Source organism: Meleagris gallopavo, chromosome 2, assembly GCF_905368555.1.
Source record: "Meleagris gallopavo chromosome 2, MGAL_WU_HG_1.1, whole genome shotgun sequence".
In the NCBI taxonomy this organism is placed as follows: Eukaryota; Metazoa; Chordata; class Aves; order Galliformes; family Phasianidae; genus Meleagris; species Meleagris gallopavo.
Window position 1 is genome coordinate 24581163 of NC_139405.1, and position 17559 is coordinate 24598721.

The following is a 17559-nucleotide window of genomic DNA, read 5'->3' on the forward strand; positions in this document are numbered from 1 at the left end:
TAAAAAAAGGGCTGAGGGAGGGCGGGCCGGGGCACGGCTGAGAGCTGCCTCCGCCCCCTTCCGCCTCTCCCCGCGGAACTACAGCTCCCGGAGCGCCCTGCGCCGTTCCCATGGCGACGGGCAGCCGGGCCCGGGCGGACTGTGGCGATGCCCAAGGCTGGGTGAGCGGGAGGTCCGCCGGAGCTTGGTGAAGGGGCCTCGGGCCCTTCCCTGCCTCTTTCCGGGCACGGGGCCGGTGGGCGAGGAGATGGCTGTAAAAAGGCAGATTCGGCCTCTGCGGCTGTAACGTGGCGTGGGGGAAGTGGGGGAGGGGGCTACCCTTCTCCTGCCGGTTGTTCTGTTTACTCTAACGGCGCGCCCGTTCTGTTTTCCCAACCAGCGATACTCTGTGGGATATTGCTAGAGATGAAGTGGAGAAGAGAGAAACCTCCTGCGACGATGGCGAGCGCGTGGAAGTTTGGGAGAAATCAATGTTGTTTATGGGAAGCAAAAACGGGGTAATGCTGTTATCGGGTGTGTTCTTTGGGCGCAGGTTCTGTCGGGGAAGAGACCTGACAAGTGTGGCGTTCACTCAGTTCTTCTGAAAATGAGATGCTGTTAAGTTTCCCCTTGTGAAGAGCTAACTGGGAACAGACCGACTCAAGTGCATTTATACCAGCTTTGCTGTGATTACAAGCACTGGCGTCTTGCTGGGCACTGTGTCTGTATCAGGCAGATCTGAGCACACGTCATAACAGATTGCAAGGTGGTGGTTCCGGAAACAGGAGGGAGAGTGACTTTTTATGTGGGTAGAGACTAGTAGGACAACGGGGAACGGTTTTAAACTAAAAGAAGGGAAATTTTTCACTGAGAGGACGACGAGGCAGTGGCACAGCTGCCAGGAGAAGCTGTGGTGCCCCATCCCTGCAGGCCAGGTTGGATGGGCGGCTGAGCTGGGGGGGTGAGCTGGGGGGCAGCCCTGATCACAGCAGGGGCTGGAAACGTGTGGGCTTCATCTCCCTTCCAACCTAAAGCATTCGGTGATTCTAGGATTCATATGACCCAGGTCATTTTACTTCTTTACTGCTACTTTACTTCACGTTGTCCTGTGAGGTTTGGTCATTAGTAACTCTGTATCTGACATCTGTTAGTATTATTTATTTTTCAGAATAGAATTTTAATTTTAGAAGGATTGGTATCTGTACAACCTCTAACTAGCAGTTAGAACAGCAGTGTAACTTGATTCTGATAGAAAGTTGGCAATTAGTTTTCCACCATATAGTTACAAACAATTACATGACTTTACACTTTTCAGATACCTCATAGTAGGAATATTACATCAATTAGTTTCTTTTAGTGATAAAAGCTTATGTCTTAATGACGTTACAGTAGGAGTTCTTTGTTTTTCATTTCCAGGGGAAGACCACTATCATACTGAGGTGTCTTGAGAGGTATGTGTTAAGTGTTCTTCAACTGTGGGTACCTAAAGGCTGATTGTAATAAAGGACGTTATAAGGAACAAGTTGCCAGTAAAAGAGAATTGTTTAAAATGTAGCTAACTAATAGAGGTAGTCATGTAATCTAGTTGATTGCTTGCTGGGGTTTGATAATGAGATATAAGCCTTTTTATTTTGTTACAGTGTATTTTTTAGAATTTTACGTGAATAGTTATATTGTGTGATAATTCATGATACAAGTATACAGATGTTGTCTTTTGTGTCCAGTTGATCGCGTACAGATTGAACTTACCTTCACTACTACATGTCATCTGACCCCTCTGGTACTTTTCTCCAATATGAATGCTTAAATGGCTGTCTCTTCAGATTGGTGCTTCTCTTTCTTCTTCTTTGGCAGAAGAAAGACACTGTTGTATTAAAGTGTCTTCTTTGTACTGCTGTTTCTAAGCTAAATTCTGAACTGATTGATAAATATAACAAAAGTAGAATTAGCTTTATTTATTTAGAGTATCTTGTCAATTAAATTATTTTTCTTTGGATAGGGAAGAGATTCCAAAGCCAACGTTAGTTTTGGAATATACCTTTGGGAGAAGGGCAAGGAGACACAATGCAGTGAGTACCCAGAAAGTTGTTTTATTTATGTATGTAGTTTTGTGGTTTGTTTTACATACATATACACACACACACACACACACATACACACATACACACACACACACATATACATATACACATATACATACATATATATATATATATATATATATATATATGTATATAGTAATATGAAGTTATTTTTATCCTGGAGGTTTTTACTTTATTATTTGTGGGGGAAAAAAAGTTTTTTTTTATTATCATTTTATTAAAAATATTTTAATCTTTAATGTATTTTTTCCTACCACTAGAATGCAGTAGCTCAAAGTCCAAAGTATAACACAAAGAAATGGGTTTCATTTATGAAATCTAACTTGTTTGTCATGTTTGAGTGATTTTATCTTCCCAAGGAGGGAAGATGCACAGGATGCATGCCTTGAACTTTGTCTTTAAAGTGTGAAATGAGTATAAACCAATGAAGATATTTACAACTTTTATGAGTTTATGAGAGACATATTCATCGTAGATGATATTAAATCATAATTAAGTTTTGGTTTATGTGTCAGCATCACTAACTTTGCTTTGCAGATTGTGCTAACAGGAATATTGAACCCATTCTGATTACTGCACAGCTCTGTCCAGCAGTAATAAGTTGCTGTAGGCAGTTGCTGTTGCTGTCACTGAAGCATGGAGTAGAAAATCTGAGAGATAAAAATCATTTGAAACTTTCTAGGGAAGCTAAGTTCCAATGTAAAGATCGATTTGAGCTGCAGTAAAGAAAAAGAAGGATGAAAAGCTGACCTATATATATATATCGTAATATTTATCATTAATCATGTTGCTTCCTGACTTCTTTACCTTAAAAGTAGTCATTCATGAGATTGTCATAGGGACAGCAGGAGTCTTTGGCATTCTATGGAATTCCTTCAACATGTTTTGTTTGGTTTTATATTTTAGAAAGCACTAATGAAATAGTATGTGTTATTGTTCTGAGTCACTTGCACGAAAACTCAGTGTATCAGAATCAACGCTTTCTCTTGGTGTTTCATGAATGCATGCATTTCTAACACAACCTATTTTGCAGCCCAAAGATATAGCTCATTTTTGGGAAATAGGTGGTGGAACCTCGTTACTGGAACTGATTCGAATACCAATCACTGTCAACAACATAAGGTAAGTGATTAATATTAAAATTTCAAACTTAATTTCAGCTGCCTGTGAAGCATAAGTAAATCTCTAGACTGCTTATTATAGAAAATTCTTTCAAAATATTAGATAACATATTTGAGATTTTTTTTTGTAAAAAATCATGGTAATTCCATCAGTACTCTGCTTTGAACTTCCTTTTCATAATCCTTTCCTAATAAGACAAGTTCTTAGCAGTCTCTAAGAACAAGAGAAAGCAATAACATGAAGGAAATGGGTTGGCCTTCAGTAGATAGAACAAGAAATGCAGAAAAAGATGTAGTCTCTTTTCATGCTTGTTGAATGAACAGAAAAAGCAAGTTGGGATACAGAGAAAAAAAATTGGTTCCCTACTTTTGTACGCAGGCACAGGAACTATCTCTGTGAGGAGATAGAGATAGAGTATTCTAAGGTGAAAGATGAGACAAAAAAATTACAAATAAAACTGGACACTGGATTATTAGGAAGTGAAGTGAGCATCTGATAAGAACAAGGTCAGACATGAGAGATCATGTTTTGGAAAGGAACTAAAACTGTTGAATTAATTTCAAGAGAAGAGAAAATAATTCAGAATGAATACAGAGAATATAGTGAGAATAATCAGAGTGATGGTGTAGCATAGGAAGAGGAAATATTTTAAAAGTTGCATGAAGAAGTAAGAATGTGATGATCAAAGATGTATTTTACCTTTGTGTTATGATGCATTGTTGTATTTCTTTGGTAATCAGCTTTAATTTCTATTTAAAATAACAGTAATGGGAAAGATATAATTTCTGTTACATACATTGCTACTGCTCTGGCTATTGAGATAATGCTGTTGTTTAGTGAGGGATAAGATGGAAAAAAAGCACTTCCAGAAACCCTGTTGCTAGACGGGCTTGGGGAAAATTCAACGGTTTTTCAGATATCTGTATGAACTTAACTGAGCTCCACCTCAGAAACTCATGAGAAGGAATCTTCTCGTGAGGACGATCTTAAGATTGTTTTATGAGAGAGCAACACTGTTCTTCAAGATCACCTGTGTAAACTTCAACATACTACTCAAAAATTCCACTGTCTCAAAGTTTTCACTAGTTTTCTCATCCATCTGTACTCAAGCAGTTTTCTTACGTAAAAGTTCCATGAACTATAGTTGCACCAAGAGAATTTTCTTCACATTTTTTGCACAGCATTTGAAGGTGAAATTGGATGTTCACTTTGCTTTGTTGTATTCCTAATAACCACTGCGGTCTGGAATCCCCTTTTTCATGTCATGGTGGAACGTGGGGGGAAAAAAATGACTAAATCCAGTCAATTTGTGGTGTTTGCGATGTCCCCTTCACATTTACACTCTAATGCTTTTGGAATCTTGGGAGCCTGGTAGTTTGTAAGCATGCTTTGAGTGCTCTGACTTCTTCCATTTGTCTTTCAGAAGACTTTCTGATATACTCATTTGAGGTTCCAGATAATTGGCACATGCATCAGACAGAATGATTCTTTTAACCAGCTTTTTCTACGTAATCTGAGAAAGAAATATGAAAGTATAGAAATTTCTGATACATTTGTGTTTGATAAAGATTCTGTCCGTTTACTAACATTGCTTCAGCTGGGCGTGTAGAGTTCAGAGATGACGTGCTTGTAAATTATGCCTCCAGGAAGAAAATCAGATTCACTAAAATCCCCTAAAACTTCTGCTGGAGAGTTACCAAAGTAATAGAACAAGAGTCAAAGGAGAAGTTTCTTCAGTGCTCAGGGCATACTTAAAAGCCATCTGTCTTTGCTGTCACATTCAATTCTCTTTTAGCCTTTGTATTTTCATATTTGATGCTTTCAGCATTTGTACCACAGTTATGGTAGTGAAGGAAAAGGCTGTTTGTCTCATGTACTGAGGATCTGAGCAGATAATGCCTTTTTTTAATAGGTCATTTGCAGTAGTTCTTGTATTGGATCTATCCAAACCTAATGAACTCTGGATGACTATGGAGAATCTTCTGCAGGCCACCAGAAACCACGTGAATAAAATTTTAGCCAAACTGGAAAAGACAGATCCTGAAGTAGCTGCTGAAATTAAGCAGAAGACGCAGAACAATCTACAGAGGGATCATCCAGTAAGTTACTTCTAATATTTTCTCCAAATGTCATGGGCCTTTATGCAGTTAAAGATAATGCTTTTCAAAATGATAAACAACTCTTTTAGATTTTTCTGCATGACTGAAAATCCATTTGATGTAGATGAACCTGTTCACTGGAAAATTATAGCAATTTAATAAAAATTCAATAAGAGCAGAAACAAGGAAAGAAGGTTTCTTATATCTTTTTGTTAGATATCTAATGTGATTGTTATGGCATGTTACACCTATCAAAAGAAATAGTTTTAGAGTAGCAGTTTGCTTTTTTTCCCCCCTCATCTTTTTAAAATGAAGATGAAAACTAGAATGTACAAAAGTCATCTAGCAAGAGACTAGCTGAAGGTACAAATTTAAGCAAAGAATATAGTTATAACAGCCATCAACATGACTATATACTTTGCATTTATTTAAATGTCTATCACAAACTCAATGCCTTTTGATAATCTGACAACTAATTAAATTATAAAGTTTCAGAAATGTTAACATCAGTCCTTTAAACATAATTACTAACTAAATCTCTGGAAAAGCTAAACTAGATTATGCGCAATAGAAATGAAAAATCATTGTGCATGAAACCTCTGCAAATGTTGTGTATATATAGTGGATAAATAAGTATTTAACAGTTCAAAGACTTGGCACATAAATCTAGTTACTGTAACTTCTAAAATGCTGCAATGTACTAAATACTTTTCAATTTTTGAGCTAGGTAAGCAACTTCTCCATTTTTTGAGAGAGCAAAATACGCAACGTTCAGTAGAGTTACAGTGTCTGAGTTCTGCTGGATAATAATTTCCACTTTTACTTTTTAAGAAGGTACTTCAGAAAAAGAAAATACCTACAAGCACAGTTGGCAACAAATCATGACTGCAATGTCAAGCTTTGAAAAGGGCTTATCAACTGGAAAGCTGCTAACATTTTTCAATAAGAATAAGAAAAATGTCTCTAATGATTTAGAAGACTTGTAACCCTGCAGGAAGCACAGTTACACCTTCTAAAACTTCCATTCTCTTTTCATTATCATAAACAACAGACACAAACAAAATGTTCTGATACTACTGGGCTCTCTTTAAACTTTCTATGTCATTTTGGTGGGAGGAAATATCATCATTTACAGTCAAATAACTATTTGCTCTTTTATAGCTAAGCATTTTTAAGATAATCAGGATTGCTAGGAATCTGAGATTATTAGAGTTTTTTGTATTGTGGTTTTTTTTTTTTGAAGATTCGTTATATTCCATTAGACTGGATGAATGATTGTTGGCTCTGATTTTTACAGAAGAAATGTATCAAGTGCAGACCTTGTTTAAATAGGGGGGGTGCCAGTTTTAATATTTCTGATGTTAGTTTTTTACTAGTTAAGGAATAAACACTTGGGTTGTTTATTTTTTTTCAAGTTCTTCACTTTATATAACAAAATATATAGGAGGTTTTGCCTTGACAATGTCGGAATGCAGCAATTATTTTTCCCCTCAGAGTACAGGATTTCCTGTGTTTGCAGCTTCTTGCTAATTCTCTAACTGTCATTTAGCCTGTATGTGAGGTAACCACTTCTAGAGGTTAACAGTTAGATCTGCTGCAACATATTTCTTTTCCACTCTGCTGCAACCAATGCAGTTTGACAAATTCATCTTATGAATGAGAGGGGATTTGTCTCATTTCACAAAGACTACATGAAAACCTTCCAGATAACTTGAGAATTATTGTTATCTGCTTATTAAAACTTGGGCTGGATGTTAACCATCTAAGTTATGTCTACGCTTCCAGAGCTACTGTCATCCATTGGTGTCAATTTGGAGAACGTGGCATGGATTGAAGTTTATTCATTCTACTTAAGGTTCTGAAAAAAACAAACCTCGTCTCCTTTGAATTAATTTTAACTCTTTTCAGTTGTTTTAACTATTACAATCTTCTATAATTTGCTTATATTGCTTAACCATTATATCTGTTTAATAGGATTATGACTTGGTTGACCCTTTTCCAATACCCTTGGTGATTATTGGAAGCAAATATGATATTTTTCATGTAAGTAACTTTTTTAATAGTTGTGACAGCAACAACAATAAGCTACCATTTTGTTCTGCACCTTTTTTCAAAGTTTTTTTTTTTTTTTTTTTTTTTTTTTTTTTTTTTTTACAGTCAAATGAGTAATTGCATCTTTTGGTGGGAGAGGAAAAAATGTACTGCTGGGTTCTCTCCTAGCCCAAGCAAATACATACCCACTTTCCAAGTAGCACTTGATCATGAGAAGCTAGAACAGTATGTTTGAATTTTAGCTACTGTACTGTACTTCTGCTTACTTGGATGACTACATTGATACTAGGCCATCTCAGAGTTACTTAATTTTTATTAATAAATACCATGCATTCTTTCATTCTGAGGCTTTGTACTAAGCCCTGACCACTTTAAAAACAGTATTCATGTAATGAACACTGAATAACAGCACAGTTCCACTGGAGTCTGTGGACGAACTGCTGCAAGCTTCAGTGGGACAGGTTTTCATCCCCTTGATCCAGGGCACGCCATCTGTATGATCTTCTGTTGAAGGAACATAAATGATATTTTTGTGCAACTTTCAAATCTTGTAGTTATTAGAATTTAAAGAGCACATAGCCAAAGGTTTACTGACAGTTACATGTTTTCACAGAAAAGGAAGAAAATACTGATTCTTCTAGAAGTCAGTGTTTCTTTGGTTTTAGAATTTCAAGAACTACGAAACAAATTAATTGGAAATTGAATACACATTCCCAATTAAAAACTTTTCTGGACTAATATATTGCCAGATTTAGGCTCCCTCTGAAAAAAAGAAACAAAGGGAAATTGTGACATTTCTTTTCAGAGTAGGCTGTTACTGATTCTGTCTTAAGATATAATTATGCTGACAGCTGAACGCCTCATATATTGCAGCCTAAGTGCATTGCAGTTTAAAGAAAAAGAGAAAAGTTCTAGCTGTAATGTTTTGGGGTTTTTTTGTTTCTTACATATGTTCCAATCTCCATTTTTTTTTTTTTTTTTTTTTTTTTTAGGAGTTTGACTCTGAAATGAGGAAAATAATAAGCAGGACACTTCGATTTGTTTCGCATTATTATGGAGCATCACTGGTGGTATTTATATTCACTTACTAATTAAGAAATAATGAGATGAGTAATACTTGTGCTACAAAATATTAAAAAATAGAAATAGAAAATCCTAGAGAAGACAGAGTTGAATTAGTTTTACAGTAGCTTTCTTAATGAGCTAGTTTGTAAAATAGGTTACAGGTATTGTCAGCAGATGGATGAATACATGTTATATAAGCAAAAGATCTAATGCCCTGTGCCAGCAAAAAATAAAAATGTGGTTATTTGTTAGCAAACTCAGTTCTAATGTTGAGTTTACTGTATGGCTTACAAAATTTTTTCTTGGTGTGATAAAACAGGCAAGAATAAGAGCTTGATCTAGATGGATAACAGTAGCAAACTGGCCTCTTTGGTAGAAGCATGAACTTAGCTTAGTTCTAGTGGGCAGGCTTCTGAAGATTTTAAAACCTGGCTCCAGAGGCATGACTTCACAGCAATTTAAGCATAGATTACCACCACACGCATGCAAAGAATAAAACCAAGGACGTTTTCACACTAATGAGTAGGAACTACCAACACAAGAGAACCGCGAGACTTGACAAAGCATTTATGCAGGAATATAAAGTGATAGGAGTTTTTCAGATCATCTCCTGAATAAAGGCAGAAATCTTCACAATCAGGTTCACAACCCAAAACAGCTGCCTCTTAGGCTTCCTCTACATCAGAATGTGGTTATAATTTTATCAGCCTTCATTTCTATAAAGCCATTTTGTGACAGTGGCTTATTTTAGTTACTGAACAGTTTGTTTCTTTAAATTGTTTATTGTAGTAAATCCAGTAAGCATACACTAATTTTTTTGAGGTCAGGGATTAGCCAAGCTCTATCTGAAATAGCCTATGCAGATGATGTAATGTAGTGTTCCTGTGATGGAAAATCGTAATGTAGTATTCCTGTGATGGAAAATCATAATGTATATTTTGTTTTCTAATTCATTTAGTTTACGAGTAAATCTGAGGCTCTCCTGCTGAAAGCTCGTGCTCTTATTAATCACTTGGCATTTGGCTACGATAGAAGGTAACAAGGATTGTCTAGATATTAAATGTCTTACCCAGAGTCTATAAAACTGTTTAACGAAAACACTTGGATGACCAAAACTTCTATTTTCTTCACAATAAGATGACCTCTGCAAAAATTCTTGTTGTGGAATTTTATTCCTGTCTCAGCTGCACATCTCTGCACAGAGTAGTGATAACTCTTGATTTTATTCCCTGAGCTGACAGAATAGTAATATAGGCACCATTATAATTAAATAGATTATTGCTTACATAAATCTCTGTGCAAAGCCCAGTTACGAGTCTATTCTTAGCTAGGATAATGTAATTACTGGTTTATTACTAAATGTCCTCTTAACATGTTTTCTTTTTTCTGTTTAGCAAGTCCGTATCAGTGGATCACAGCAAACCACTGTTTATCCCAGCAGGCCTGGATTCACTGAGCCAAATAGGTTGGGACATTTGATGTTCATTGTGTTTGTTGTTCAATTGGTATTGAAAGTTAGAAAAATTTTAAGCTATTACAAGATAAACACACTATCTGTTTTGAGTCATCATTGAAGCAAGTGGCATGGAAAATTTTAAAGTGCAATTCAGTATTTATATTATTGAGAATTACTTCAGGTAACTTACTGAAGTATCAGGACTACTCAAGTAGTAAGCTATCAAGAAGCTTTGATCTAAAAGAAAATGTAATATAGAATTGCTTCCCAGACTGCTTGTAGCAGCTTGTCACTGCAGAAGGTAAAGTATTAAAGTAGCTGGATCAGTACTTCATATCAGTTGTTATAACATTATGTTGTGTTGTGCTGTGATCCTTAGGGCCACCACCCACCTCTGACAGCAACATTGGAAAGATGCGTGCAAACACACCTTTAGAACTGTGGAAAAAGGTGTTTGAGAAGACATTTCCTCCCAAGGTAGGTGTTTACATGTCTGCTGCACAGATTCTTTTCCCTTAGAAGAGTAGTCATATTACTACTAATTATTGCTTTTCCAGTCCAGTGACTGGAATTTCAGTCTCATTTGGTAGTTCTGTTTCTTCTAACCTCTTTACACAGTGGGACCCATATGGTAAAGACTGGTTTTACTTTTCTAAAACTATAAAGTTATTTTTCACATAATTTTTGCTCATAGCCTTTTTAACGCCATGCAGTTTCTGTCCATCTCTCCCTACTAGCACAGCTAGTAATTATTGGATATGGGATGTGAACATTTAAATTCAATTTCTGAAGTCCTGCACAGGACTCAGTTTTGACCATAACTTTAACACTATACCAGTTATTCAAATCTGCAGGTAGATATAAGTGCCAGAAAGCAATACAGTAATTATTTGGCCTCTTCAGCTAATTATTTCTGGGCAACCAGAATGGTTACTTTGTATCTTTGTGCCATACATCATGGAACCTTAGCAGGTGCTTTCTAAAGTTAGATACTCTGACCCTTTCTAAAGGATAAGATAACTCAGAGTAGCAATCCTTTACTCAGAATTTACCCCATTTAAGGGTAGAGCTGACACTGACATTTTTAGCTGTGTCCAGATACATTTCTCATCTTGCAAGCTCTGTCAGTGAGATTTCCATTCTTCTTCAGTTCCAAAATATGCTTTAAGCTTCAAAGATGTTTCAGTACAATGAGAATTTCCTTCACTTCATTTTATGATTGTTTTAATTCTGCTTTATTTTATTCTGTTATTTGCATGGTTAACTGTTTGCTACCTTCCATTTGTTACGACTGTAGAGAAATATGCAGTGCAACATCTGAAAAAACCTTATTTAAAAGTTCTCTGTTAATGTATTTTCTTCTTTGGAATTAAATGCATTATTCTCTGAAATCTAGTAAATGAAATTTCAGAACAGGCAAAACGATAGCAATAAACTCTTGAAGTGGTTCACAGATACTAAAATAATGCTTCTGGCAACCTTAAATGAAGCATCATCTTGAGTATTCAAGTCACTGAGATGCATTCCTTAACTATGCCCAAATGTCATGGGCCAGAAAGGATTTTTGCTTTTTTTCTCTGCACCATTACTTTCTTAAAATTTTACCAAACCAAGATAATATATTGTATTTCTTTATCTGATCTATATCCCATAGTGCAATTTTTTATCCATAAATGCAAGATTTTAATACCTTTCTATTACAAGCAAAATGCTTCCATCTTATGTATATCACTGCCTATTCTTGTAAAGGGAACAGAAGGTAAAGTAAGATAAAATTTACCTTGTGTGTTTCTCTCATTTCTTCCTCTAAGAGTTTCAGTGATTTACAAGATAGCAAGGACCCTGCACAGGACTCACAATATGCTGAGCATGAAGTTGATGTCATGAGAGCTCAGAAAAACCAGGTGTGTGCTTGTTCTTCAATTGCTCTTCACAATCAGGTATTCCAGAAACACCAGCATTGCTGAAGTAATTGTAGAATATACTCATATCATCCTTTTGTCTTTACATAACTCCTACTTTACTTCAGGGACTCTTTTCCACATAGCTATTTTGTTGGTTTTTTTCTTATGGTAGACACATTGCAGGCGGAATGTTCTTAGATCTCCAGGTTTTGGCTGCTCACTTTAGAAGTGAATAACTCAAACGTTTCCTCTCTCTTCCAGAATCATTTCACTAAAAATAAATTAGTTTTATAGATAATTCTATGGTAAATTGGCTAAGGTCAGATTGTTGCCTTATCAATATAAATGTAAAACCTCCCATGAGTAGAAATGTAGGCTTTACCAATATCACAGGTATGGGTCTGTCAAGCTTAATTCAAGATTTATACATTTGTCTTTTTTTGGAAGGAATATAGCATATTTACGTGGAAAATTCTGCATTTCTTAAAGATTCATTTGTTTCACATGGAGAAAATTCTTCACTAGAATGACTGAGAAAAATTTTGCTAAATTCTCAGAAGTTATACGTGGGCCATCTGCTTCTCATTTAACTTCTTTGTGTACTAAATTACTATGGTTAAAAGAGGCTTTTATAACAGGAGTTCAAGCTGATGAGAGCAGGAAACCTTCTAAAGAGAGACTGTACCAATTTAGGTCTCACATACTTTTACAGAGCACCCCGCTTAAAATGAAAGGCAGTTCTATTGAGCTGCACTGCAGTTAATCTCAACTAACTGTAGAATACCATAACAAATTCCATCCTTTTGCATTAATGTAAAAGAAAGCAAAGTATTTCATTATTACTGCTATCCAGTTGTTTGTTTTTTTTTTATTGTTTCATATATTTTTATTACAGTTTGATTAGATTGCATACAGGCTGTAACCTTATAGTTAGTTACCTGATCCAAAGAAATAATGCAATAATGCATTAATAGTGTGAAAGAACAAAGCAATTCAAACTTGCACATCACCTGTAACATCCTGTTAATGTAGGCGTCAGTTCTCAATTTCTGTTATATCAAAAGCAGTCTTAGAAATCATTAACACTTGTAAAGCACATTGCTTTTGGAATTTATAATACAACCTTATACCCAGTATAACTATATGGCATATTAAGTTATTTTTAGATAATAGCAACATCTTGCAAAACAAGTTGCTGGTATGCGTTGATTAAATCGTGCAGGAAATTATTAAATTTTCTGTTTTTAAACAAAAGAGAAAAGCTTTTAGAACATTAATCTGTTCAAGGGCATTGGAAACCAGTGTAGTTTCTTTTAGTTGGACTACTACAAGTAATTTGAGCATTAAAGAGAAAATTACTTTTGTTATCTGCACCTATTTTCTAAACTTCTCTATCATAAAGTTCAATTATTACAAGATTATTTGCACATTATTAAAATGTTTTATTCTCAAAGAATGTCATTCAACTTGAAATGCACCAAGATAGCAATGTACATCTTTAAAAAACAAAAACAAAAAAACCCCAACTACGTAGTTAACAGTCTTAAGATATCTTTGAATTTTTCACTTATATGAAAAGTGGCACAAAAATCCAATTTTTAAAGGAAAACATTAAATGCATGATAGGTCTGCTATTACTTTTTGGACCTTCATACTATCTATTATTTAGGAAGAACAATGTATTGAAATGTTTATTATGGAGCATGTTGCTAATGTAATCATAATGCAATATGAAAGTTTCATATCATGCCAGGGTACATTTTGAAATAGTTTTAGCTCATTTTTCTTTCCTGGACACACTCTGTTAATGTGCCACTTTGGACTGTAGGTTTGCTTGTTTATCTCAAAGATAAGCTTTAAAGGAAAACAAACACAGAAATATTGTAACAATAAAAATAAAATAGCGTCTTGTCTATGTATCTGATAAAACAATTAGCACACCTGACTGAAATTCTGGCTGTAAGTGGGATGCTAAATAATTCGTGGTTGATTTATAGATAACCATAGCAATTTAAAGTTTAATAAAATCAAGGCTGTTTCCTCTATTACCTTCCACTTGTGAGGAAGTGCCCTAGCACCAGCCAGTCTCTAAATAAATCCATGTTGTTTGCAGAATGATTTTCTCTCCAGGGATTTCCTTGTTTGTAGAGTTTGTGTGCAGCTGGGGTCTGTGGAGAAATAAATATGTCTCTTCAGCATTGGGTGTGATATTCTTAATATAAAATTAGCTGTGAGAAGGATACACTCTTTTAGACCAGAATATTCTGCTTCATTATTATTTTCAGAGTTGAGGATGAGACTTACCACCCTATTACTAAACCTCTTTGCTCTGGAAAGCTCTGTGGCTACCTTTTCCACACTGTACCTTCGTTCTACATATACTCTACCTTTCTCAGTTATGTCTTTTCAGAATTCTTTTCCTAGTTTTTAAACTACAGCCATTACTTGCAGATTTATATCAAATAACGCTCTTGTAATTGTTTACTACTTTTTTTATGCTCTGGAGTTATTCTCTGAGAGAATGTAGCATCTAGGACCTTTTTGAGGTCTGCATAAAGGATAAAAACTCCTTTTATCTGGATATTTCACTGTAGCTTTGTCCATAGAAGCAAATGTTAAAGGTAACCTCGAGCTCAAGGGATTGGATAGCCTCCCAGTTAGGTTCTTTGAAGTCAGTGCCAAAGTACCAGCAGATCACTGTTACGCAAAATTGAAGTGTTAGGGATTGGTAGACAGGTGGTGTCTTTCGATGTCAGCTTACAAGTAATGGCAGCATATCTTCAAGAACAAGGCTGTAAAACCTGTAAAACAGAAGAAAGGAGGGCTGGCGCAGAATAAGCAACACTGAACGTATGAAATACGCGGAAATAAAACTATGTAAATTTATCTCCTCTCATGAGTCACACAAACACCAAACTTGTCTATCTGTAGATTTATCTTATTACTATTTTTTTTTTTTTTAGGTTCTGGATCAAAAACCATGTCACTCACTTGGTTGGTTCTAAAACATCTGTCCTGTGTTGCAATAATGGGCTAATGAATCATGTCATTCACAACTGGTGTCTTCTTTGGTGTTAGATCTGACACTTATTCACACCCCATTGGTATCTGATTGTGGCTGGGAACAGTTAATCACACATTGGCCAACATGAGAACCAGCCATATTTTTCACAGCATTTTGTCCTGCTATGAGCATATTGCAGAACTTCAGGAGAGCATGTCAGATTAAACAGAATAGAAGATCATGCTGTGCTGTGAACCTCCTGTCCAGTGTTAGTGGACAAAGGGTTGTGACACTCACCTTTACAGCAGGAGCATCTTTCATTTTCTCCAGAGAAGTGCTAGTCTTCATGTTGTGAGGAAGGTTATGTAGGGTGTTGTTACAGCTGCCAAGAGTAAGCTTTTTTGGTTTTGTATGAAAACATACCCAAATGGGTACAATACAGGCATTTTAGTGTTGGTCTAAGAGCCTTATTAGAGCACAGTTATTAAACTTCTACTGAATCTTAGTTGCTTATTTTAATCCTAGTACTTGTTTCTTTTTACTGTGTTCCAGACTGAGAGCAAGTTCAGTCAGAAACCACATTTATAAAAGACAGTTAAAGTCGCAATGCCAGTCTCTTAGGACTGAGGCAGTGAAACAATTAAGGCTTTTCCTGCAATTGTAATTTTGCTCCTTGTTTGTAGACATTACAGTATTGTCTTTAATTACATGATCATATACTATTTTGCTGATGTCTCAGTTCAGTTGTTGAGTATTTCTTTTCACTATACTCATTCTTTGTGTACCTTATTTCTCAACCTGCCATTCAGACACTTCAGTGAACACAAAAGTATTAATTTTTTTCTCTAAGAATGTGTGGTAATGTTATCTTATCTGAGTGCCTCACAAACATCAGTTAAGTCTTTCTTCTCAATCCCTTTATGAGATAGCTGGGATCTTCCCCATTTGACAGTTGAAGAATTTATAGCGACACAGAAGTACAGAAGCATTAAGGTTAAAAAAATATATATATAAAAGAAAAGGAAAAAAATCACTTTTAGCCAGAGTTGAGGCATTTAGGACAAGTTGCTGGCACACCAATAACATTCAAAACATTCAAAGCACACTGAAAGCAATTATTAATTCTGTAAATTTGATCTGTATGACGTACACATTGTTCTCAGGGGAGGAAAAAAAAAAAAAGGAAGCTTAATTCTAGCTGTGATCATCTGGGCTTACCTGGAAGTATATTCTGTAGTAGGATGTTCTAGTCTGGAAAGAAGATCTCTTCAGTGATTGTGTAAGTACAGTATATTGTAAAAATCTGCTGATGTTTGTAGTATTTGACCTCATGAGCAGGAAGGGTTTGTCAGAAATGTCTCTGAAGTGATCTTCAAGTTGTATTTGAAAGATTTTTTTCCCCCTATGTACATTGCTGATCTATGGGGATTTATTTTACTTTCTGTTTTACACCAAAACTAAGGAAATACACTCTCCTGACAGCATTTGTCCTCCTGAATCTGCACATTTGTTAAAGGCTCTTTTCTGTATTTTTTTCCCCATATAATCCTATTTATTTCTTTGCTCTCATTTCACTTTGAATAAATGCAGTCTTCCTTTGATATACCTCTTACGTATATAGCAAAATGAGAAATATTTATTGCTTTATGTGGAAGAATAGCTACACTCCTTTAATTTATGCTGGTTTTAAGCAAACTGACTTGTAGCTAGCTAAAATTACAGCAAAATAAGTTCTGCTGAATTATCCACCTTTCTTGAAAAACTTAGTCAGAAGGGATACATTTATAAGGCTAATTATTTAGGTGCTACCAGCACCTGTAGAAGTGACCTTAAAGCTTGGTCTTCATATATAAAGCTTCTTCACATACACAAATATTTTAATATAATGGTAACTGAGATGTTATCAATATTCTTAGTATGGCCATAATTAACTAAAAACGTATTTTTAAAATTTTGTAAAAATGACATGTTTTGCACATCTTCTATTTAAAATTGCAATATACTTAAATGTTATAAAAATCCACTCTGACCTTTAAAATATATGTAAACTAGGACTTAGTATTAGATATATTATAATTTGTAGCAAACAGGGTTTGCTGTGTAGCTACCAGTTCAATGGAAATTGTATGATCAGTCTTAATAAAGACTTAATAAAGACTGCACAAAACAAAAAACTGACAGCAACAACAACAAGAAAAAGACAGGGAATGTGCAAATATTGGGGCAGGCAAAAAAAAAAAATCAAGCTTGCAGTTTTTAAAAAAACATCACTGTGAAGACTTTCAATAAATTAAAATCATAACACGTCTTTTTTTTTCCTGGCATTGTCCGTGATCAAATTATTTTTCAGTACTATTAATCTAATAGGAAATGAAAACAAAACAAAATTTTTACCCCTTTCTGTAGCATTTGAGAAAGCTGTTAGAATTGAAGTTATTTTCTTAGCATCAAATAGGATACATGTACTTCTTAAAATATCTCAGTATTATCTCTCTCTCTCTCTCTCTCTCTCTCTCTCTCTCTCTCTCTATCTCTACTTCTACTACCGAACTGCTGGAAGTTTGCCACCAGTTCAGAACATTCCGAGATCGCAGTTACTTTATATTAGTAGTGAGGGAACAAAATACTGAGTATAGACTGGCTTAAAGATGAAACAATATGCAGTCTCACTGGACTTGTATTTAATAATGCAACTTAATACATTTAGACACGGTTTGTTCTGCATCAGTTATCAGTGAGTAAACTGTAGAACTCAACTCTTGTCAGCATCAGAAGG

The 17559-nt window shown here is 35.4% G+C and overlaps 1 protein-coding gene across 4 annotated transcripts in view; it reads left to right on the plus strand.

The window, feature by feature from the left end:
• Positions 1-17559, plus strand: part of DYNC2LI1 (dynein cytoplasmic 2 light intermediate chain 1) — a 21526-nt gene continuing 3967 nt past the window's right edge. Inside the window, exons 1-13 of one of the 4 annotated variants that reach the window (XM_031552382.2) lie at positions 29-172; positions 380-497; positions 1396-1430; positions 1979-2048; positions 3115-3203; positions 5116-5302; positions 7277-7345; positions 8347-8424; positions 9378-9454; positions 9814-9884; positions 10255-10352; positions 11687-11779; positions 14743-14773. In XM_031552382.2, the coding sequence (XP_031408242.2) occupies positions 111-172; positions 380-497; positions 1396-1430; positions 1979-2048; positions 3115-3203; positions 5116-5302; positions 7277-7345; positions 8347-8424; positions 9378-9454; positions 9814-9884; positions 10255-10352; positions 11687-11779; positions 14743-14773 (1078 nt within the window). In that variant the 5' untranslated portion in view covers positions 29-110. Of the gene's footprint in view, positions 283-379; positions 498-1395; positions 1431-1978; positions 2049-3114; positions 3204-5115; positions 5303-7276; positions 7346-8346; positions 8425-9377; positions 9455-9813; positions 9885-10254; positions 10353-11686; positions 11780-14742; positions 14774-17559 lie in introns of all 4 variants that reach the window. The other 3 variants (XM_010706769.4, XM_010706766.3, XM_031552381.2) reach the window with 3 other exon arrangements.